The sequence below is a fragment of the Protopterus annectens genome, chromosome 13.part0 (assembly GCF_019279795.1).
Source record: "Protopterus annectens isolate FY-2018-M chromosome 13.part0, PAN1.0, whole genome shotgun sequence".
Lineage (NCBI taxonomy): Eukaryota > Metazoa > Chordata > Ceratodontiformes > Protopteridae > Protopterus > Protopterus annectens.
Window position 1 is genome coordinate 1,104,544,631 of NC_056747.1, and position 23,756 is coordinate 1,104,568,386.

General features: G+C 41.7%; 1 protein-coding gene across 3 annotated transcripts in view; it reads left to right on the forward strand.

Annotated features, from left to right (window-relative positions):
• The window catches only part of LOC122788133 (histone acetyltransferase KAT7-like), a 1,071,811-nt gene that overhangs the window by 792,474 nt on the left and 255,581 nt on the right, over positions 1 to 23,756 (forward strand). For all 3 annotated transcript variants that reach the window (XM_044055075.1, XM_044055076.1, XM_044055077.1), the window contains exon 11: positions 6,252 to 6,392. In XM_044055075.1, coding sequence (XP_043911010.1) covers positions 6,252 to 6,392 — 141 coding nt within the window. The remainder of the gene's footprint in view (positions 1 to 6,251; positions 6,393 to 23,756) is intronic.

Here is a 23,756-nt window from a genome sequence, read left to right on the forward strand (position 1 = left end):
ATTTTACATTTGTTGACCGGGCTAGTCTGGCTGGATACATGTCCATTTTCAGCAGAGGCCCGAGGAGAAAAGCTCCACTATAAAACTAAGTACATTACATAAACAATTTACTACTCTAAGATAATAGCTAAATAGCTAGATAGTAGATATGAGCTCTGTGTCAGAAAAAAGGCAGAAGGTTCTGTTGGGTACGGGTGAGAAGTACAAAAAGGAGGCCAAAATTTGAACTAAAAAAATGCAAAAATGGATAAGGTTAATATAAGTATAGCAGCACTGAATGTGAATAGCAGGAAACGTGGTCTTAGAAGAATGACAGCATTTGAATGATGTGAAAAAATAGACGCAAATGTAATTTGTTATCTTGATACAAGATGTACGGATTCAAAACAATGGAATTTGAGATGATGTGGAAAAGAAGTGCTGTGGACTATAGGGAGTAATACATATTGCTAAAAATGAAGAGATTAAAATATTAGACATAATGGTGGTGGTGGCAGGGAGAGTTTTAGTGTGTGTGATAAGAAAGGGGCAGAAGGTGTTCAGAAAAGTAGCAGTGTATGCATATGCAAATGCAACTGAATGTTTTTGGAAATTCAAAATTATGTGATAGTAAATATGTCTATTATGGTGGTGGGAGACTTTAACTGTAATTTAAGAAAGGTGAATGGGAAAATAGCCCATGATATAAAAATACTGAGAGGTTGTAAATAATAGCAAGTTGAGAATTGGTAAAGAGAAAGAATATACTTACAACATGGGGTTACTTAAAACAGAAATTGACTATATTTCATTTACAGATAACATGCAATAAATAAAAGATGGAATTAGAGAAGCAAAGTTTTCAGATCATAGGGTTGTATGAGCAATAATAGGAAATAATGAAAACATAATAAAAGAAAGAAAAGGGTGAACAGGTCTGAGAAAAAAATGCAGAAATGAAATGTCTTAAAGAAAAGAGCAACTGCGGGATGATGATACAGCAATGACTTTGTTTTATGGTAATTTGACAAAGTGGTGGCTGGTGTGTAAAGAAAAATTGGAAAAAAACATACTTAAAATGAGAGAGGGAGCAATGGAAGAAGAAAAGGATGACATATAATACACAAAAAGACATTTGTGAAAGAGTAGTAGAGAAAGGGGTAAGGTGAAGTTTTTGAAAAAAAAAAAATTCTATCAGTATAATAAAGAAAAATAGAGCATGATATTTAAACAAAAATATTATTTAAAAAGGAGAAAAGAAGTTTTCCCATTTTTTGAGCAAGAGGCTGAGATATAATAAGAGAAAAATGAATGTAATGAAGGATGAAAAAGGACAGTTATATGAATATGAGGAAATTATGGATATAGTTGAAAGGTATATATTGAATATGTATGCGAAAAAGTATGTGACAGAGTGAAAAAGGAGGGAGTGGATGAAGCCGAATAAAGAATCAAGACGTAAGAGTTAGAAGATGCTATAAAAAGGAGGTAAAGAATAATCTGTACCAGGTCCAGATGGATTAGGATATATTTTTATAAAGACATGTAAGATGATGAAAATGATGTTTTTCTAGAAATATTAAAGGAATGGATGGAGGAAGGTATAAAAGAAGAAGAGATTTGTAAGGAGAATTACAAAATATAAATGGAAAAAGGAGATAAGGGAGGAAATAAAAAAAATGGAGACCAGTTTTGTTGAGAAATACTGAATGTAAAATATTGATGAAGATTATTCAGAAAAGACTGATGGATGTTATGAAAAACTAGATGAAGGGGTGTATGAACTTAAGGGTAAAAGAGTAAATGAACTACTAATGATGGCTGAAGATGTGATTGAGAGTATATTTAAGGGGAAAAGAGAAGGAAAAGCCTCAGTATGTGGCTAAGGATTTGATAGTATTGATCATGGAGAAATGCTGAACACAAAAGAATATGAGGTAGGAGAAATGTAAGGACAGTAAGGATGATTTCTGAAAATTCTTTTGTCTGTGATGGTGAATGGATGGGTAAAATAAAGACAGCGAAGCAGGGCTAAAGCAGCCTTCTCCATTGAGCATGTGGCTATTTGTGACCGTAATGAATGCAGGTATACAAGCATGTAGATTAAGCGTAGAGGCTGGTAGATGGGAAGTTAAGGAAGGGGAAAGTTACCATAAATGTTAACCTCTGCAGGTGATTTGGTCTTAGTAGCCAAGAATAAACAATGGATAAAAGAGATAATTTACACAACAGAACATATTTTCTGTACAGCAGGATTACAGTTAAATAAGTAAAAATTAAGCATTTTGGAGAGAATGGAAGGAATTTATTTTACCAGAAGTGAAATTGATGTTCTAGGGGTTAAGTTTGGAGTGGACCAAGTAGTAACAGAACAATGGACAGAAGTTCTAAAAAAATGCAAAAGTTGACAGATTGGTGGAGGGTGTTTCAGTTGTCCCAATGAAAAAGGCTATATATGCCAAATACACAAAGTTAGCATATTTAGGTGGTGTGTACATGCTTCCAAGCTGTATGGAAACTGACAAACCAGATGAACTACAGAACTTGCACTGGGCTGTAAAAATAAATACAAACAATAAAACCAACATTCAGCTAGCAAACGGCTTGGTAAGAACGTTATTAGAAGGTTAAGCGATATCATCTATATCGTATCATAGACATAAGAACCATTTAAAAAAATCCACAACTTATATCATCCACTTTTAAAAAGAGATTTAAACACCCCCCCCCCCATAAAATCGCTAACTGGAACCTTAGAATCAAAGAACCAGTAAGATTCCCCAAATCAATTTATTGTTTGTATGGAAACTGAATTATTGGGTTTGATTTTTGGTTTTCTGTGGGGAACAATGTTGAATCGAGTCAAAAGAGCGATAATTTATAATGTAAAAGAAAAGGGAAGCTTGAATTTAATAGCATGAATAAATGTGTTTTGCGTTTTAAAAAAGTGTCTGTAAAAAGACAATACCAGGAAATTTTTTTATTTGAAAAGTACAAAGTTATGCGGATGGGTGGAGTAAGAAAAGGAAAACAGGAACAAAAAAGTTTGGAAGAGAAGGAATATGAAAGCAAAATAAAGATATCGTAAATTGGTACAAATGAAGTAGAGATGAAAAGGAAAGAATGGTATAAAAATAATGAAAGTGAACTATTACATTGATCCTTGGGGGGAAATGGGGGTGGTTGAATACAAGAAATCAGTAAGGAAAATGCGGCAGGAAAGATTTGAATCTTGTTTTGAAGCAAGTGATTCTTTGTGGCATTTATTATTGGACAAACTGCCAGTGAAAAGTAACGTGAAATATAAATTGATACAACAAAGAATGTATAATAGCTTTAATACTGAAGAGACATCACAACATTCTGTTTTGGTTTGCAAGACAAATGAAGGTTTTTGGACATTATTCAAAGATGATTATGACTGGAAAGTATTTGAAAACACTGATATGTGATATGGACATGGTGCTGTATGGGAAATATAAGGGTCAAAGTGAAAAAGAAATTAAAAAATGGGATACATTTTTATTCATTGGTATTTGTGTTTCTAGAAAAGAAGATGTGAAGAATTGCTGTATAACAAAAGAAAAGAAAATACGATAAGGGCATAGTATGTGATATAAAGAAATGTTTATGGTCGAAATGGTGGGGGATGAAATGGGTTTTACATGCATTTAGGAATATAAACATGCAAAATGTTTTATTTTGATCTATAAAGTATGATTTAAAGTGTAAATATAATGAACATGTAAAAAATGAAATTAAGATGGAAAATTGTTAATGTAATAAATCAACACCCTACTCTTTTTTATAGGTTTGAGGGAGCTTTTACATCCACCTGAGCTACCACCAACTCAAGCAGATGGGTCCTCAGTTTAACATCTCATCTGAAGGATGACACCCCCCCCCCCCATGCTGCACTGCAGTGGCAGTTATCCACCTGTTGTGGGAATAATATGCTACCTATTGCACCATTGCTCTGTAACATACTCTGTAACAGAAGTAATTGCTTTACCTATTTTCAAGTGATCTGCATACAGAATACAGTGACACTGCCACTAAAATGCTTATTTGGTAGTCATCTGGATACACCTGTCTCACCACACTGCTGTGAGTACCCGCAGGAGCCATTTCTCCCTCAACTCACCCAACATATTGATCATATCTGCCGTGGCATCATCTGAGTTTGCTGCCTTCCCTCTCTTTAGTGCTTTTCTTACTACTTCTAGGGTGGGCTCTTCTTTCTCTTTCGTCACAGGATTTGTATGGGACAGTGCAGTTTATGTGAGGATTTCTTCATTCAGAAACTGCTGGAAGTGAGTCTTCCATCCACCTGTGATATTTTGTGGACTGATGAGAAGATTATTGCTGATATCTCTTATGAATGATATCTGATGACAATCTTGTTTGTATTTCTATCTTTACTTTGCAACCTTATAAGTGTTTTGTCATGCCATCTGCTGAGTGACTATTCGAAAACTGGAAGTGCCTCTAATATTTCGACTGATCTTGTAGCTTCTTTGTTAGCCAACCAGTATTCCTTCTTAGCCTGGTCCATTTATTTCCTCCCCACTTTTCTCCTGCACTCCTTCTTTCTTTTGATAATTTCCTGGACCTCTGCTTTCCAATGTCAGCTTTACTTATGTACATTATTTCCATACTTTGATCAACTGAATGTTTGTTCTGTAGTCTAAACACATGCTATTTTCAGATAGTACCATTCTTCTTCCAGTGTGCCTATTTTCTCTTCTTCCTTAGAAGAACCCTAAGTATTCCTGTGATCTCTTGTACTTTTCACTCCAGTCAAATTCCAAGTCTTCAGCTTAGTGTCTGTTGACCTTAGAGCCTTCTCTGTCCATTGTTTACAGTGTACTGTGGCCTCTAGTTGTTTATGCTGTGGAATGGTGGTTTCACTGGAGATAACTGCAGTCTCTGATTCTACTCCAGTACCTTATTCTTACTAAGAGGAAATCTACCTGAGTTACACGTTGGCCTGACTTGTATGTGTTCTTGTGTGTGTCTCTCCATGGATTAGCTACCATCAAACCATTTGGTAGAAAGAAGTCTAGAATGGCCTCTCCTTTATTCTAGTTGCCCCACCCATGTGGACCCAGATAGTCATCATATCCTGTTCTTCCTGTCCAGACAATCATTCAAGTCCCACATTATCAAAATCATCTCATGTTGTCCTGCTTTATGTAGTAGGTCATGCATTTCCTTTCCAATGTACTCTTTTCTTTGCAAATCACAAGCCTACTGTGGGGCACAGACTAAGATTCCGAATGCGGCCCTGTCTCTGCAGGCTTTTCTCAAATTCCTGTATAAAGTCCGTATTGCAGATCCAAACACTGTATTCATGGAATCTGCTAAGGAAGCTGGACTGGCTTCAGGGTGCAGTACATTCTGAAATTAAATTGAAAGTAAATTGCTGAATGGTTATGACTACAACATTGACAGCACTGGAGCATCTAAAGTTATGCTAAATGAACTACTTAACGATGCTTTATCTTACACACTTGTTATTGGTCCACCATCCTGGAGTTCTGTATCCAGATGTTATGACTTACTGGTACAGTGACCCTCCTGGAAGTGTACTCCTAGATTTTTGTTAATAAGCTCATTGCAAAGGTAGACCATCAAGGGAGAGGTGACTGCAGCTGTAAGGCTATCCTGCCACTATTACAATGCTGCTGATGTTCACACATGTACTGCATTTATTATTTTATTACTTCCATGCATAATACATTTAATGTGATCAGAGTCAGAACAGTGTTTGTCTAGTGCAGGCATATTTGCATTCAAGGTGTTTTGTGCAGACAAAATGATGTGAGAGGAAGCCAGCATTACTTGTATGGGAGCCACATACATATGTGCAGCACTACTACTACTACATTTAGTGTGCGGTTTTCTCAGGTGGGCCATAGAGGTATGGTTATTGACCAGAATGTATGCAAATTTGGTGACTAGCCCATATACTATGATGTAACTCCTACTAGTTCTACTGCTGTGGTGAGTTTATTTGCATTATTATTTTATCTGAACATTTAATGTTGTGGTAAATGTCTTCTTCAAATATACTTTCTTTCAAAGCAGCATGCATGGGATTGTCACAAATAGCTACAAATAGCTAATAGTTTGACCTAGAGTTATGGATGTTTGTATTTGTAAATTCAAATTCCAACAGTGCATTAGGAGCAGTACCCTTCCATGATACCTGCATTTGTGCAGGGTCCTGATTGACTGAGCTATCATGCAATTGTGTATTTTATTTTTAGATATACTGCCAGAATCTTTGTCTGTTGGCAAAACTCTTTCTTGATCACAAGACCTTGTACTACGATGTTGAGCCGTTTTTGTTTTACGTTATGACTGAAGCAGACAACACGGGCTGTCATCTAATTGGCTACTTCTCTAAGGTGAGTTTAAGAAGAGCAGAAGCATTCTGTAGACAACTGTGATTTACGTATAACATTACCTGGATGCCAGAATTTTTTTTAAAGAGGTAGTGCAGTTTCCTGGTATTGGGATCCAGATAAAGTGTGGTTAATATTCAATAGGGTAAATGAATCCTGGGAATATTGCATTATTCAAGTAAGTTTCGTAATGTAAAAATCTTTGACTGGCATGTTAGTACTGTGTTTACATTGGCACTGTACTTGTAATATGAAATATGTGATCTTGTTTTTGGAGATCCCCTGAATTGGGTTATTACCAATCATAATTCTAACTTTTTTGGCTCCCAGCTTCATGAAGCCACAGCCTGTTTGTTACATGAAGGTGTCTGAAATTTTAACGTATATTATGAGATTGTGCTATCAAGTGGTCAGTGTTTGGTTTCCTTATTCTCTTCCTTGGTCACAGTGGCAAATTTCTGTGATTTTTAGAAATGAGCACCTCAGCTTTTTATGCCTAAGCAGGTGTAAGGCTTCTGCAAGTAAAAGTACATTAGTCAACAAAAGAAGACAGTTAAACATTAGGCTAATTTCCCACTTCTTGTCATCTCAAGTAATTTTTTTTTTGTTGTAAAATGGGTGTTGCGACTCCTAGGTATTCAGTTGTTGATCTTTAGTTGTAGTCGAGTCCTATTCTTTGTGACATCAGTGACTTTAGCACACCAGTCCTGTCTGACAGGAACTGCTTCTTGAAGTTCTTGCAAATTCGTATTCATTACTTCAGTAATGAAGAAACAAAACAAGATATGTGAATAAACCTGGACAAACCACAACTTCACATAGTATAAAACAGGTATATTCAGCCGGCACAGCACAAATTTCATAAAAACACATGTATTAAAACAACTGTTTAACACTACAGGAAAACAATAAAAAGATGAGCACTTTCATGCCTGTCACAGGCGCTTCCACAGATCTAATACACAACAGTTCAAACATTTCTAAAGTATTCACTTTTAAATCTGGGCAGGATAAGGCCCTAGATCTCAGCACAGGTCTTAATGGTACAGAACCATTTTAACCTTTCTCACAGTCAGCATGCAGTTCTAAAATCCACTTTGCCTCTACACATTCAGTCTTAGTTTTAATGTCACCTCTTGTAATACTAAGTTTAATCAACTCTAGTATCAGAAACATAAATCTATGAGTAGAATCAGTAACTACAACATGCCTAGCAAAGGGCATTTCTAACATCTTAGAGATATCAATATGCTCATTTTTCCTGTCCCTTAGAGCTCTGTTCGTTTTACCAACATAATAACATCAACAAACCTTGCAGACAGCAAGATATACTAAATTTGAACTTTTAAAGTCTGCATAAAAGTTAAATTGGTAAATCCGTCCAGTCACAATATTCTTGTAACTATTACTACTATTCACATACTTACACGCTACAAGATTTACATAGATACGTCTCTTTCCGGCTTGATAGCAAGTCATTCTTACTCCTTGCTGGTTTATAACACAATAACTGTTCTATGGACTGACTGTTCTTAAAACAAAAATTAGGAGCATCATCCAAAAAGTTTTTGTATTTCTCATCAGCAATTAGAATATGCCAAATGTTCTTCATGTTTCACTGTTGCAGTCATTACATTTGGGGTAATCTGCTGGCAGGTTACCCTCAGTCAGCCTGATTAACAAAGTCTTGGGTCCTGCGTCGGTTGCTGTCCCTTCTTCCATGACGTCATGTCGTCAGGGGTATAAAACATGCAGCCGACGCCATTACATCAGTCTTTTGTGCTGCGCGGTGCCTGAAGCAGAAGCAGTTCACAAATGCCGGTCGGCCAACTCCTGCATTTTTGTTTTTGAGTTTCAGTACCGAAGTCTTCAACTAAAAGCTAAGTACCCCGTTGGGGAAACTTTTTCTTGCTCCTTATCGATGTCAGTAAAAGATAATTGCATTACTTGTGGGAAGCAAATACCTCATAAGGATTTTCATTTGTACTGTATTCCTTGCCTAGGCCCTGACCACAACGTGCCTTGCTGTCGGTTTTGTGCTAAATTTAACCAATGCACGATTAAACGTAGATATATTTTTGCTTTTAAATATCCAGAAATGTCGTCGGTTAGCAATCCGACTACCGGAATGCCTAAAAAATGCAAAGAAAAAGACAGAGACAGACCGTCGAGGTCCAAAAATGACGACGATGCTTCTCCTAAGCCGTTCAACGGTACTCAGTGAGGCGCTTTCGTAGCCCCTGATACCCGCTACTTTTTATTCGCAGGCCTCTGCTGAGACCCATTCGGAGTCCGGTATGCCGCAAGATGCTTTAAGTATTGAACCCGTGGATGTCTCTACCTTAGATGGGTCCGGAGCCACTGAGCAGGCACCGGCTTCTGAGGGTGGTTTCAGACCTACAGATTTGTATATTAAACCAACTCCATCTTCAAAACTAAGGCCACAATCTACTTCTGTGTCTAAAAAACTGACACTTGGGCCACATGTACAGGCCACAATGCCTAAAAAACAAATGATCAAAATGGCTGAAGATTTAATTACCTTGATCAGGGGCTCCCATCCCCCTCCTGCTAAGAGGCCTAGGCAAGGCACTGACTATGAATCTTCAGATCAGGTTACTATTTCTTCTGATTCTTCTTCTGAACAGGATTTATCAGTACCTACTTATGAGGACTCTGATGCAGAAGATTCCATTCCTTCTGCTTCTCCCCCTGAGGATTTCTCTTTTGGGGAAACTTTACATACCTTAAGGGGACATTTCCACTGGGAAAGTCAGGATTTTTCTGAATCTAAAAAGAGACTGAGGGATTTTCTCCTTCTTCCTCAGCATAGACCTTTGGCTATACATCCTGTTTTAGACATTGTTGATGATGTTTTCTCAGAATCCAGTATGTCTCCTGATTCTCTGCCTCTGGCTCCTAGCAAGCCAGAGAGATATTACAGGGTTCCTGACTCCCACAAATTCCTTTTCAAAAATCCTACTGCTGACCCTGAAACCATTTCTCAGGGTCCCAAGGGCGTTAAGGCCTCTACTGCTAAAAATCCTACTCCTTCTGACAGAGATGGGGTAAGAAGGTTTACACGTCTGCAACCTTGGCAATCAGGGCTTTAAACTGTCAATTTCATATGCTTAAATATCAACAGCATGTCATGGGTTTACTTAAACAGAAAATTATGTTGATCTCTGACTGTGTGGAAAATAGAGTTGCAAGATTTATTACATTCAGCTGAACAAGTTGGAAAACATACTTTGCAATGTGGTTTTGATTCTTTGGAGGCCTCTTGCAGGGCTGCTGTAACTGGATCTGTGATAAGAAGGCATGCTTGGCTCAAAGAGCAAAATCTGCCTGACCATATTAAAGCAAAATTGTTGGATGTTCCTTTACAACAGGGCAGTCTCTTTGGTAATAAGGTTGAAGAAGTTTTAAAAAAGACAGAAGATAAAGCTAAATCTATGCAGACTGTGAAAGATTTCTTACAAGTGCAGCCACCCAGATTTAGTAGGCACTGGCCTACTAAGAACTGGTCCTTTCCAGTTCCCTTGAGAGCCGTTCAAGTCAAATCCAGACATTCCAAAGGCTCCAGGTTTCAGTCACAAGTAACTTTTAGAACAAAACAATGGGATGCTTCCAACTCCAAACCTGGAAGCAACAAGACACCCCCCTATAGTAAACAGTCTCAATGACTTTCTTCTACAAATACCAAGCACTTACCTTTTGGCCGCCCCTTTGGGGGGAAAACTGGCACTTCATGCACAAAATTGGCAACTGATTACCCAGGACAAAGGGGGTTTTAAATATAGTATCCCAGGGATACAGATTTCAATTCCACACGTTGCCAAAACCAAAAAGATGGCTAGATCTGCCTCCAAATCAGTGGGCAGAGGCCCAGAAACAAGTTCTGTCCCTCATGAATATGGGGGCTATTCAGTCAGCACCAGAAGGGGAAAAGGGACAAGGCTTCTATTCAAGACTTTTCCTGGTACCCAGAAAAGACAAATCATGGCGTCCAATTCTGGATTTATCCATTCTGAATACATTTCTGGACATTCCAAAATTCAAGATGCTGACTCTTCAACACTTACTACCTATGCTAGGCAAAGATGCCTGGTTGGTAACTCTAGACTTAAGAGGCTTACCTGCATATCCCAGTCAGGTAATCTTGCAGAAGATACGTCCGCTTCAAAGCAGGCTACTTGCATTACCAGTTCTCCACTGCCCTTTGGCTTATCTACTGTGCCCAGGGTCTTCACAAAGTGCCTGGCACTAGTAATTGCATTTTGCAGGCAAAGAAATATTCAAACTTATCCATACCTGGACGATTGTCTAATTCAGTCAGAAAACAAGGACACTCCTCTAAAGCATCTGGCGTTTGTAAAAAAAGGGTTCCAACTTGTCTAGGGTACACCATAAACAAAAAGAAATCACAACTGGTACCCTCTCAAAAAATTACATTCCTGGGTGCAAGCTTGAATACAACTACCCAGATGATTTACCTTACGCCAGAAAAGCAAATTCAATTGATGACTTACTTCAAACAGGTGGCCACAAAAACCCAGCTTTCTGCAAGACAAATTCTGCAGGCCTTGGGGTTCATGGCCTCTTGCATTCTTGTAATTCCATATACAAGACTGCATATGAGGAAACTTCAGTGATACCTAAAAAGGCTTATGGAGTCAACATTGTCACAGCCTGGAAACAATGATTCCTATCATACCTTGCCTGCAACTAGAGTTCCTATGGTGGGCAGAGGCCTGCCACCAAAACAAGGGACGGTCATTCACTCCCCCCTGCCGCCCATACCCTGACTACAGACGCATCAGACTATGCTTGGGGGGGTCCATCTGGCAGGGAGATGCATTCAGGGCAAATAGAGCCCAAATCAAATGCACCTACATATCAATCAGAAAGAGATGCTAGCTGTACAGAATGCTCTGACAGCCTTCAAGGACTACCTTCATCCAGGACAACTACTGATAAAGACAGACAACACCACAGTCATGTGGTACATAAACAAGCAGGGGGGCACACATTCCTACTCCCTTTGCAGACTAGCCATGGCATTGTGGAACACGGCCTTGACTTATCAAATACATCTACAAGCTCAATTCCTGCTAGGAAAACTAAATACTCTGACAGACGAACTAAGCAGAAATCTTATGGACCCACACGAATGGAAACTGGAGCCACAAAATTTCAGCATGTTGACATAAATGGGGGAGCCAAGACATAGATCTTTTTGCCTCACCCCAAAACTATCAGTTGGACAAATTCTGCACAAGAATTCATTACAAAAAAGCTTGGAAAGTATATGCTCTATCCTTCAGCTGGAAAAACCTATCAGTCTGTGCTTTTCCCCCTCTGCCTCTGCTCTCCAAAGTCTTACTAAAAGTCAGACAGGGCAAACCAAAATTATTCTGATTGCCCCAGACTGGCCTCGCCAGCACTGGTACCTGCTCCTGCGCAACCTTCCTTCTTGGCACCTGCCTCAGACACCTAACCTACTGTCTCGGCAGAACTACCAAATTCTGCACACTGAGCTCCAAACTTTGAATCTTGCAGCGTGGCTAATCAACTGATTTCACCCTTTATATCTCTCAGCAAACCTGTGATGGATGTCATTTTGGAGGCTAGAAGGCCTAGTATTAGAAAATTTTATGCTGACAAATGGAGAAGATTCTGTGCCTGGAACCAAGCACAAGCAATAAGCACAGCAATGCCCAATATTCCTCAGATTCTGCAATACTTAACTGAGATGCTTCACAAAGGCCTGTCATTTTCTTCCATAAAAATCCATGCCTCTGCCATTTCAGCTCATTACAGCACAGAGCCTTCCATTTTTTCTCATCCTCTGCTAAAGCAGTATCTCAGAGGGTCCAAAAATGTAAGTCCTCCCAGGAGAGCACCAACTCCTGCATGGGACCTCAATTTTGTCTTGGAAAAGCTCACTCTACATCCTTTTGAGCCAGCTATTACTGCGGACCTAAAATTTCTCTCTTGGAAAACAGCTTTTCTTTTAGCAGTCACTTCAGCTAGAAGGATTTCAGAACTACAGGCTCTTATGGCAGTGGAGCCTTTCATTATTTTTTACCCGGACAGGGTGGCTCTCAGGACCAGTCCATCCTTTATGCCTAAGGTGGTATAGAGTGTGGCTCTTAATCAGACCATTCATCTGCCAACTTTCTTCCCAAATTCACAGACAAGGGTGAGTAGATTCTGCATTCATTGGATGTACACAGACAACTAAGATTCTACTTAAACAGGACAAAATCTTTAAGAAAATCTGAACTATTGGTGGCATTTGCTGCAGGAGCAGAGGGAAAGGCTATTTCAAAGCAGACTATTTCAAAATGGATAAGCCATTGTATTCGGTTCTGCTATATGCACCATCATAAACCTGTCCCCAAGGGGATCAGATCTCATTCCACCTGGGCTGCATCTACTTCTGCAGCTTTTCTCAGAGGGGTTCCTACCAGAGACGTTCTAGAAGCTGCTATCTGGAGCTCAGTTCATAAGTTCACCAAACATTACCATTTACCTCTCTTCTCTAAATCCAGAGGTGGCTTTGCCACTGCTGTCCTGCAGGGCCTTATAGCTGCTCCTAATTCTGTATAAATCCATCCTCCCAACCATAGCATTGGGATTCTACCCAAACGTAATGACTGCAACAGTGAAACACGAAGAACATAGTACAGTTGTGTACACTTACCATAAATGTAGGAGTTCGAGTGTATTCACTGTTGCAGTCCTGGTTACCCTCCCTCCAGTCCCCGTTTTTTTCTCTAACTATACCCCTCCTTTCTGTCACTATGATTAAAAGCCTTTTTGGTGTATTTGCTTTTGTTTGGAGGTATATGTTTTGTGTTTTATATTATATACATATATATCTATATCTATATATATATATATATATATATATATATATATATATATATTTTGCTCCCCATTTGGGGGGCACCTGACAATCTGGGGCAAGAAAAACTGATGTAATGGTGTCGGCTGCATGTTTTATACCCCTGACGACCTGATGTCATGGAAGAAGGGACAGCAACCGAAGCAGGAGCCAAGACTTTGTTAATCAGGCCGACTGAGGACAACCTGCCAGCAGATTACCCCAAATGTAATGACTGCAACAGTGAATACACTCGAACATCTACATTTATGGTAAGTGTACACAACTGCACTTTCTTCTTCAGTATATCACAGACAATGCCAACATCATTAGAATAGGTAAGGGAAAACCTAACCTTATTCATGTCTGCATTGGGTATTGATACAATATCATTAGTTCTGTCAGAAAAGTAAGGTCTGGCAGATTCAGACTTGCATCTTAACACTTCCTTCTGTGCTAAATCAATGTCTTCTTTTGTATAACTCCTTAATAGAAAATCAATCTCTTCTTCTGTATAACCCCTTAATAGAAAATCATTTTTCTGCTGGGCAAAAGATCTCAACATGTCACCATCATCATAACATAACCTAGATAACCTATAAAACTGTCCTAATAACACATTTCTGTGGACAATACGTGGATGCATGCTTTGTCTATGTAAAATATTCACTTTCTTGCAAGGCTTCTTATATAAAGTCATACTCAGACCTGTGAAGATTTATAGCCAAGAAATCTATCATTTCATTTGCGTACTTCACAGCGAAACTAAGAAAGCTTGTAGTATTCTGCAAATACTCCACAAAATCTGTTAGCATATCTTGTGGACCTGTCCAAATAAGAAAGACATCATCCATAAAGCGAGTATAAAATGGGATGAACCAATGAAAAATATTCAGGTCAGCCAGATTCCCAATAAACTATAACTACGTTAGCATAGCTATTGGCACACATTGTGCCCATGGAAACTCCAGCTTTCTGTAGATAAAGCTGATCATCAAATGCAAAAACGTTATGGTTTAATATAATCTCAAGTAAAGTGCATAACAGTTGTATCTGTGCAGTACTATATCCTGAGTGACCAGACAGAAAAAGTCTAACAAAGTCAATACCAATGCCATTAGGCGTTACTGTGAACAGTGATGTCCCATCCATGGTTACAAACAAAAATTCAGTTCCATTAAAGTTGGTTGGCCAATTATACAACAACAAAAGAAAATGCTTTGTATCTCTTAGTACATTGGCTACATTATCAACCACTGGTCGTAACTTTTTTCAGAAAAAATAGCGGTTCAATAGCCCAGCCATGACCCAAAACAGTAGGTCTCATGGGTGGGTCTCTTAAACATTTATGCACTTTTGAGAGGCCATAAATAATCTGAATAGTGGGAGACTCGACTAAAAGTATTCATATGTATCTCCCCCAATGGTGCCTTTCATAAGCAATTCATGTAAACTCACCGGTATATCACCTGTATATCATTCAAAAGTACATTAATATCTACATTACTAAGTTTCTAGTAAGTAGGCAGCTAAACATTAGGCCAGTTTCCCACTTCTTGTCATCTCCAGTCATTATTTTGTAAAATGTGTGTAGCCACTCCTAAGTATTCAGTTGTTGATCTTTAGTTGTGGTCATGTCCTACTGTTTGTGACATCAATGACTTTTAGCACACCAGCATACCTGTCTACCTCTTAGACCAAGAAATCTGGACACAGCCTGACAAAATGGGTAGATGAAGGGCCAAAAATAGGGACAGATTTTAAATATTGCTCTTATAAACTTAAAAAGTTGTTAGAGTAGCAGGGTTTGTTAACATACATTTAAAGTCTGAAAATCAAATGTATGCCATTATTTGGTAACTTCATTCCTCAGATCATCACAGTGATTTGCCAGAGAACCACAAATTTTATGAGGCACAGACCAAAATATGAGGCAAAAACCTGGACATTCTGCAGAAATCTGGACAGTTGAGAGGTATGCACACCAGTCCTGTCTGACAGGAACTGCTTCTTTGAAGTTCTTGCAAATTTATATTCATTACTTCAGTAATGATTGTTATTCATGGCAGCTTCTGTCACCCCTCCTTTTGTATTCACTCTTTCCCAGCATCATCCCCTTATCTAGTGATTCCGTTCTTCAGATACTGTAACAAAGTACTTGAGTTTTATGTTTCTCTATCAGACCTTCCAGTGAACATTCTGAGTTTATTTCCTTAAATAGTGACTGAGTTGATCTTTCTTCAGTCTACTACCATAACTCAAAAACATTGATTTTTCTGGTGCACAGCCTTACTCACCGTCCAGCTTTCACAATTATGTTATTACTGGGAAAACCATAGCTTTGACTATATAGACCTTTGCTCATAATGTGATAACTTTGCTTTGTAGCATATTATCCAGATTTGACAATAGCTTTCCTCAGAAGAAAAAGGCATCTTTTAATTTCCTTCACTGTCTGTAGAGATCATTGTGCTTAGGAAAATAAAGTATTTCACTGCATCATTTATGTATGTAATTTTTGATATTGAGAACTTTCTGCTTTCAACTTCTTACTTTCAGTCATCACAGTGGTATCATCTGAAGTTTGTTAATGTCTCTCTTTTTGATCCCAGCATCTGATTCATAGCTAAAGCACTCAGTAGTACTGATAAAATCCTTGTAGTTTGGAGTCAGATCTTTTTGCTCAAGACTCCTGTTCCCTTTGTTCTTGACTTGTAGTATACATGTTTTTTAATTTTTTTCATTCATTCCAACATTATATAAATTGCTCAGTTCTTGCCTTCCCTTAACCTCACTTCACCTGAACATTATTCTGCATGTATTGTTCCCACCAATTCTGTGTAGTTCTGTGTAATTTGCTCCTTCCCCTTTTGTAAAGATCCCACTTCAAGTTCTTTTTTTATCAGCTACAGAGTGTTCAGTAATACATTTGCAGTTGGTGTTGAATTTTTCTAGTAATTGCTTGTTTGGCATCCAATTACACTTAACATCCTAAGGCTTTAATATGTCTAGGCAATTCAGATCCTATATCACAGCTAAAAAGAATAATTTCCTTAGTTACAACCATTTGCTTACCAAACATTTCTAATTACTCTGTAAGGAATTTTTTTAAATCTGCCAACTTATTACAGTCCCTAAACAAACTTTTCCAGCTAATTCTCTCTTTTCCATCACATCCTCAGCATTTGCCACCTACCTGCAAAAACTTCTCTGTAAGGTTGAAACCATTTGGACTATGCTGCCATAAATTTGCATCTGATGTTGTAAATCTTCATTCATTCCTTACTGTTAGGACTTCGGTTCCGTCCTTGGACCCGACACGGCCGTTATTAAGCTCGCGCTAGCCAAAAACTCTCAGCTAAGTCCTACCCACAATGCCCCTCTCATAATCTGTCCAGATCTCGTTTGCCATGTTCCTCGTCAGATGTGCCAAGCCTTTCTCTTAAGCCAAATGTAGTGTTTTTTGTGGTTTATCTATATAATTACCTTCTAGTCATTTTTTTCTTAAGCCTTTCTCTTCATCTTTAAACTTATATACTTTCTTACCAAAAACCTACCCTCTACCTTCGGTAGTTCTTTTCATACCATCGTTGGTACTGTCCCTCTCCCCTACCTTTAGTAGGCCCTTTCCTTTACCACTTGTGGTATTTCTTAATACCATTGTTGGTACTCATTCCTTCTATCTGTTTGATAAAAAAAAAAAAAAAAAAAAATCCTCTTCGATTTTACTATAACTTTGCGGTTGTTTTTTGTTAGTTATAGTTGTGATTTTGGTACTGTAGTGTTTTTGTGTGTTTTTCATTATGTCTGATAAAGCTAAACGAGGTTTTAAGCAGTGTGATAAGTGGAGGCATAAGATGCCAGCTCAGACGGTCATGCCCGATGTGTTTATTGTTTGGCGTTGACCATATTAATGTGTCTTGTGATATTTGCTCTGGTTTCAGCAACCATACGTTAGCTGAACACAAGAATAAACTCATCTTGAAGGGTATGTTGAAAACACCCTTCTCAGAGGCACTTTCTGGGATGGAGGTCTCACCACCTCTTAATCCAAAGGATGTTAAAAAACAAAGAAAAACATAAAGAAAAACAGAGTCACTCGGTGCTGACATCTCTGTCCTCTTTGGAACCGAGTCAACACCAGACTACTTCTGCACCGTTGGTGCAGACAGCTTCGGCACCGGTGTCTCTGCCTTCTCACTCGTGCCGACCTTGATCATAACACAGGCTACTACTCCTGTACCAGCATCGGTGCCATCCCCGGCCGCGGTACAGATGTCTTACTCAGCTCCACCTATGATGACACCTGCTGTCCCAAAGATTGAGCACCTTGCCAGAACAAGTTATTCCCCATCTATGACCCTTTTTTGGAGCAGCAGTTTAACCCATTTATTGAAAGACCTGAGTCTCCATCAGCAGCGTCCATCAGATCCACCAGGAGTCTCCTTGGAATAAGATGTAGTGAGGGTTGTGTACCAGCTTTTGGCATCTAGGGCTTACCGACCCCAGCTAGGTTTTCCCTCCCTCTTGGAATGGAAGCTTTCCTGGCATATTCACCTGTTTATCCTACTCTGACCTCCTCCCAGGTTTCGGAGATTTTGGTACCAATGTCCATCCTGGTGCACTCTGTCTCGACACTCATAATGGAGGCTTCCCTGTCTGCTTCGATAACTCTTGGTGCCACGGCTCCTTTGGAACTGCCGCACCCTTGAAGCAGTGATTGGGCTGTTGGCACTGTGACTCCTAGTTCGGCGCTGATTTTTTTCTATGGCATCTATGGTCCCGACTCTGGCAGCTACCAGTCCTCTTGGAGCTCCTCGCCTGGAGGTGGGCTCGTCAGGGCGAAGTGTGACTCCTGGTTACAAGGTCGTCCTTCTCAGTTCTGGGCTCCCATTCCTCTTCCAGCAGGCCGGCTTTCCAAGTGATGGAGAGAGTCTTCGCTTCTACAGGCTCTCAGTTGGCACCATTGGCATCAGAACCAGAACCCCCTAGCATGCAACTTTCCCAACCCTCTACTCTGGGATCTCGGGCATGGGTGTCGCAAGACCTTCCCTTGGAGGGAACCCTGTCTCTGGAGTCCTCCTCAGAAGACCTACTGGGGAGCCACCCTGAAAGAAGCTTTGCAATTGGAAGCATCTCGATTCCCCTGAGTAATCCATCACCGAAGACATTGATTACAATGAGGGAGAAGGGTCCCCACGGTCTCCCCCAGAAGATGTTTCATTTGGAGACATTCTCGAGATCCTCTAACAGAAGGGAGATTGGAAATCTGCCAACCCTTCTTCGGAGGAATCGGTGTTCTTGCAGGCTTTCCATGCCCGACCATCTACTTCCTGGATAACCCCACCTGTAGATGAGCTCATTAGGCTTATCATGCAGCGTGCTTGAATGGCCCCGAACAACATAGAACCTGTCCCCAGGAAGCCCGATAAAATTTTGTTTACACTTGAAGACCAACCCAACTGGTCCAAACAGCTAGTAGTAGAGTCTGTAGTCGTGGAGGCAGCCACTAAGAGGGAACTGGCAGAAGATAGTTCCACTGTTCATCCCCCGAACAGGGAGTCTCAGTCTTTGGACAGACTGGGGAAGCATACCTTTGCTTCAGCGACCTTTGCCATTCGGTCGTTGAATTACCTGGCACTCTTTACTTGCCTCCAAAGAGACCTAATTTCAGAAATGTCTGCCTCTTTGGTGGGGGGTACTGCCTGAGGAGGTGCGTGATACGGTTGCCACACAGCTAGCTCCCCTAGAGTCCATCTCATACTCCTCAATGCTCTTGATTTCTCACACCACCGAGCGGGCAGCTCGAGCAGCTGCATCAGGCATTGTCATGAGACGGCATGCTTGGATGTGTTTGTGTGACTTTGCGGACCCTTTCAAATCTTCCTTTGTCAACGCGCCTGTTGATTAATCTTCCCTCTTTGGTCCAAAAGTAAGAGACATACTGTCACGCAGTGAGAAAGATGGAAAGACCTTTTCTGCCGTGGTCATACGTTTTTCCAGCTCCCAGAGATCCTAGTCCAGGAATCAGAAGGGAGGAAAATTGTGGTTCAAGAAGTCCCAGGGATCTTTTCATGACACTTGTGACGAGTGTTCCCCCTGGGACAAAGGGGGCAACTCATCTGGAAGATGTCCATTTCGGGGCAGAGGGGGTCCGTGCAACTAAGGAGCCAGAGATTTGTTCTCTGGCTGACCCTTCCAGCGCTCCTGAGCAGCGGCCTGATTGCTTTCCTCTGGAAGCAGTTGGGGGATGATTCTCTCTGCACCAACAAGCCTGGCAACTCACAATGGATTGATGGGTGCAGAGAATAATATTCAGAGGCTGTCATATCCCATTTGATCTCACTCCCAGACCCGTCAAATGAATCCCCAACATTCCACCTGGTCAGAGGGATTCTGCAGCCTTGGAAATCGAAAAGCTGTTAAGAAAAAGTCATCCAACCAGCCCCACCAGACCAAATAGGATCCAGGTTTTATTCTAGGTCCTTTTTAGTGCCAAAAAAGACAGGGGACTGGAGACCAATACTGGACCTCAGCATACTAAACAAATTAATCAAACCTCAAATATTCCGGATGGTCATGGTGCAGTCCATTCTCCCCTTTCTGGGGAAGGACAACTGGATGTGCTCTATAGACCTTCAGGATGCGTATTACCACATAAAGATGGACAAATGCTCCCGGAGATTTCTTCGCTTTCGGCTGGGAGCCAATCACTACCAGTTCAGGGTACTGCCCTTTGGTTTCTCGGCAGCCCCCAGAGTGTTTACCAAATGTATGGCAGTCGTAGAAGTCATCTCCGACTACAAGGATTCCAGGTGTTTCCATATCTAGACGATTGGCTCCTCACCGCCACGACCAGGAACCTTCTCATTCTCAGTCTCTCTTACACTCAAGGCCTTGCTGTTCGCCTAGGTATTATGATCAGTATGGAGAAATCGAACATGTCTCCAACAAGAACACTGGAATTCATTGGAGCGATCTTCGACCCAGTGTCCTGTCAAGCTTCCCTTCCTCCTCACAGGCTTTTAAAAATAAGAAACCAGATTCAAGTCCTCCTTCCATAGACATTTGTACTAGCATGCCTTGTACTACAACTATTAGGCTGTATGACAGCAACCATTACCCTAGTACCCCTGGCAAGGTTGCACATGAGGCTATAACAGTGGCTCCTTTCTTCACAGTGGTCGATGTTAAGTTGTCTATAGGTTCATAGATTCATAGGTTCATACTAGGCTATCTGCCCGAGGGCATTTACAAGCCTAGCCCATAGTTTTGTGGCTTACGCCACCCCTTTAGTATGGGGAACTATACCCATTATTTTGCTGTGCCTCTGTTGAGCAGTGACACTGAGGTAATCCCTGGGGTATATCTGCGATCTCCCATCCATTGGTCAAGATTTCTCTTGAACAAGGCAGCGAGGTGCTCTGCCTCACATATACCGGGATTTTATTCCACAGCATAGGGAGTCTTTGGGTGATGAATCTATCCCTCCAGCACGTCCTATTAATAGCCGTGTCGAGGTTTAAGTCTCCCGCCCTTGTGGCTCTGACGGATCTAGATTTTTTGAGGTGAAGCATATTCATCAAATCTGGGTTTGACATGGCCTTGTATGTTAGGCAAAGGTCACCTCTGACCGTCATTCTTGCTGGTTGGGTTCGGAGCAGATCCTCGGCTCCGACTTGGCCATCTTCAAAAGCTCGAGAGCTGCTTACTAGCTCGAGGCCCCCCTATATCCCATGATGCCTGGCACTAGATACCCAGATCTCTTTTGCCGCTTCTGCTGCGAAGTTGCATTTGCTGGCTCAGGTCATATTTTTCTATTTTATTGTTAGCTTTTATAAAAAATTGTATTGTAGTTAGTCTTTAGAATAGTTTTAGTAGTTCTAGTAGTCTAGTTAATTAAAATGTTATCCAGCCCCCCTCATCAGGGTTCGGCTACGCCCGTGTCTGCAGTAGTTCCTCCTTCGACTCATCCCTTGAGTTCGGAGCCAGAGCTTGTTGGGGCTCGGATTGTGGAACCGCCAGCACGATACCTACCCTTTCGGTTCCGTCTTCGGTTCCGATCACCTCCATGGTGCCATCCTTGGAGGGATCTGGGCGCCGGGACTCCCTCGGCTCCGAGGGGGCAAGTGGCATCGACCCTTGTCCGACCCCGTTCTCCCTCTCGGAACTTCGGCGCAGGTAAGTTCGGCTCCTACATCGGCTTTGGAGCCGTCTCTCTCGGTGCCAGGAAGGATTCCGGTCAATTCGGAGCCGGAGCCTTCTCCACTATCGGGAAGGGGCGCTTTCGAGGTCATGAGGAATGTGCTGGCCTCTGAGTCAGCCCCACAATCAGCCTCATCGGCTCCTCCCCCATGGTGCCTGCATCTGCCTCTGCCCATCCTCCAGACCCCAAGTGTGGGGAACAAGCGCTCCAGGGCACCCCATTGGGTGTATTTTCCTCTTCCGAGGCCTCCCCTGATCATTCAGAGGAGCTCCCTCGAAAGAGGAAATGCAAGAGGAAGCATGTTGACCCCCCCTGAGTCTGTCACTTCAGATACCGACTTAGAGGATTCGGAAGGGTTCCCGAGATCCCCCTCTGAGGACGTCTCTTTCTCAGATATCCTTGAGATACTTAGGCAGAGGGGGAACTGGACTACCCTTAACCCTTCCGAGGATGAGTCTGTATTCCTGGACGCGTTTGGTTCCCAACCCTCCACCTCCTTTGTGTGTCCGCCTTTCGATCCACTGATGTCGGTGGAGGCTCGGAAGGCGTGGTCAGCCCCAGACACAGTGGAACCAATCCCCCGAAGACCCACAAAATTTATTACTGCACCACAGGACAAGCAATTTCTGACAAAGGGTGTTCCCGTTGATGCCATGGTGGTAGTAGCGGCCACAAAAAAGGAGTTGTCTGAAACGTCTTCATCTGTCCCATCCCCCTAATAAGGAATCTAGGACGATGGACAGATATGGGAAGTGGATGTTTTCCTCAGTGACCTTCTCCATGAGGTCGCTGAACTACTTGTGCCACTTTACCCGCCTTCAAAGGGATCTCCTTAAAGAGCTAGGAGATGCCCTTCAAGATCCATCAGCTGCGGGGGCCCAGGCTAAGGTTGCCTCCCAGCTGGCGACTCTTAATTCGGTAGTAAACTCCTCCATGCGGCTCATCTCTTATGCAGCCGATGGTGCGAGTAGGGCCGCAGGCACAGGCGTGGCCTTGAGGAGGCATGCTTGGATGCGGTTATGTAACTTTGCGGAAACTTTCAGGGCATCTTTCACCAACACCCCCTTTGATGGTTCTGCTCTTTTTGGACCACAGGTGAAGGATACCCTTACCAGGTGTGAGCAGGAAGGCAAGACTCTCTCTGCTGTGGGAGTCCGTTTTTCCACTCCTTCTAAACCATATCCCAAAGGTCAGAAGAGTGGGAAGATGTGGTTCCGGAAACCCCAGGGAGCCGTGCCTGACACATGTGGAGAGTTCCCCTCCAGGGGCAGAGGAGGGAACAACAATAGATGCCACCCACGGGGCAGAGGGGGTCCGCAAAATCAGGGCAACAGAGAATCTTTCTCTGACAAGCCCTTCCAGCATCCCTGAGGTGCTGCCCGGCTGTCCACCTTCGGAGGCAGTCGGGGGGGAAGATTATCGCTGTACCCAAAAGCCTGGCAAAGTATAACACAAGACAAATAGGTACTGTCTATCATATCCGAAGGCTACAAAATCCCCTTCTTTCGCACCCCCTACATTCCCAACAAATCCCTTCCAGATGTTCCACCCAATCTAAGGGATCAAGCAGTTCAAGAAATATCAAAACTGCTAAGAAAAAGAGCCATCCAGCCAGTCCCAGCAGACCAGCAAGGATCCGGAATTTACTCAAGGTTCTTTTTGGTACCAAAAAAGACAGGGGACTGGAGACCCATTCTGGATCTCAGCAGACTAAACAGGCCTGTTCAATTCTGGATGGTCACGCTGCAGTCCATTTTACACTTTCTGGGTCAGGACAATTGGATGTGCTCCATAGATCTTCAGGATGCGTACTACCGTATCAAAATGGACAGATGCTCCAGAAGATTCCTCTGCTTCCGGCTGGGAGCCAGTCATTATCAGTTCAGAGCTCTGCCCTTTGGTCTCACCACAGCCCCCAGGGTGTTTACCAAATGTTTGGCAGTAGTTACCGCTCACCTGAGACGGCAAGGATTCCAGGTGTTTCCATATCTAGACGACTGGCTCCTTACTGCTACCACCAGACATCACCTGCTGCGAGCCAGAGACTACACCATCCAAACTTGCTCCAAACTAGGTATCACAATAAATTTCGAAAAGTCTGCATTGTCGCCTTGTCAATCTATTACCTGTATAGGTGCAAACTTAAATACAAAGGACATGTCAGCGAGACTTCCATTAGACAGAGTGTTAGACATTCGCCGACATGTGCAGGTCTTATTAGGATGCAAAAAAATTCGGGCCAGATTCGTCCTAAAAACCTTTGATCTCA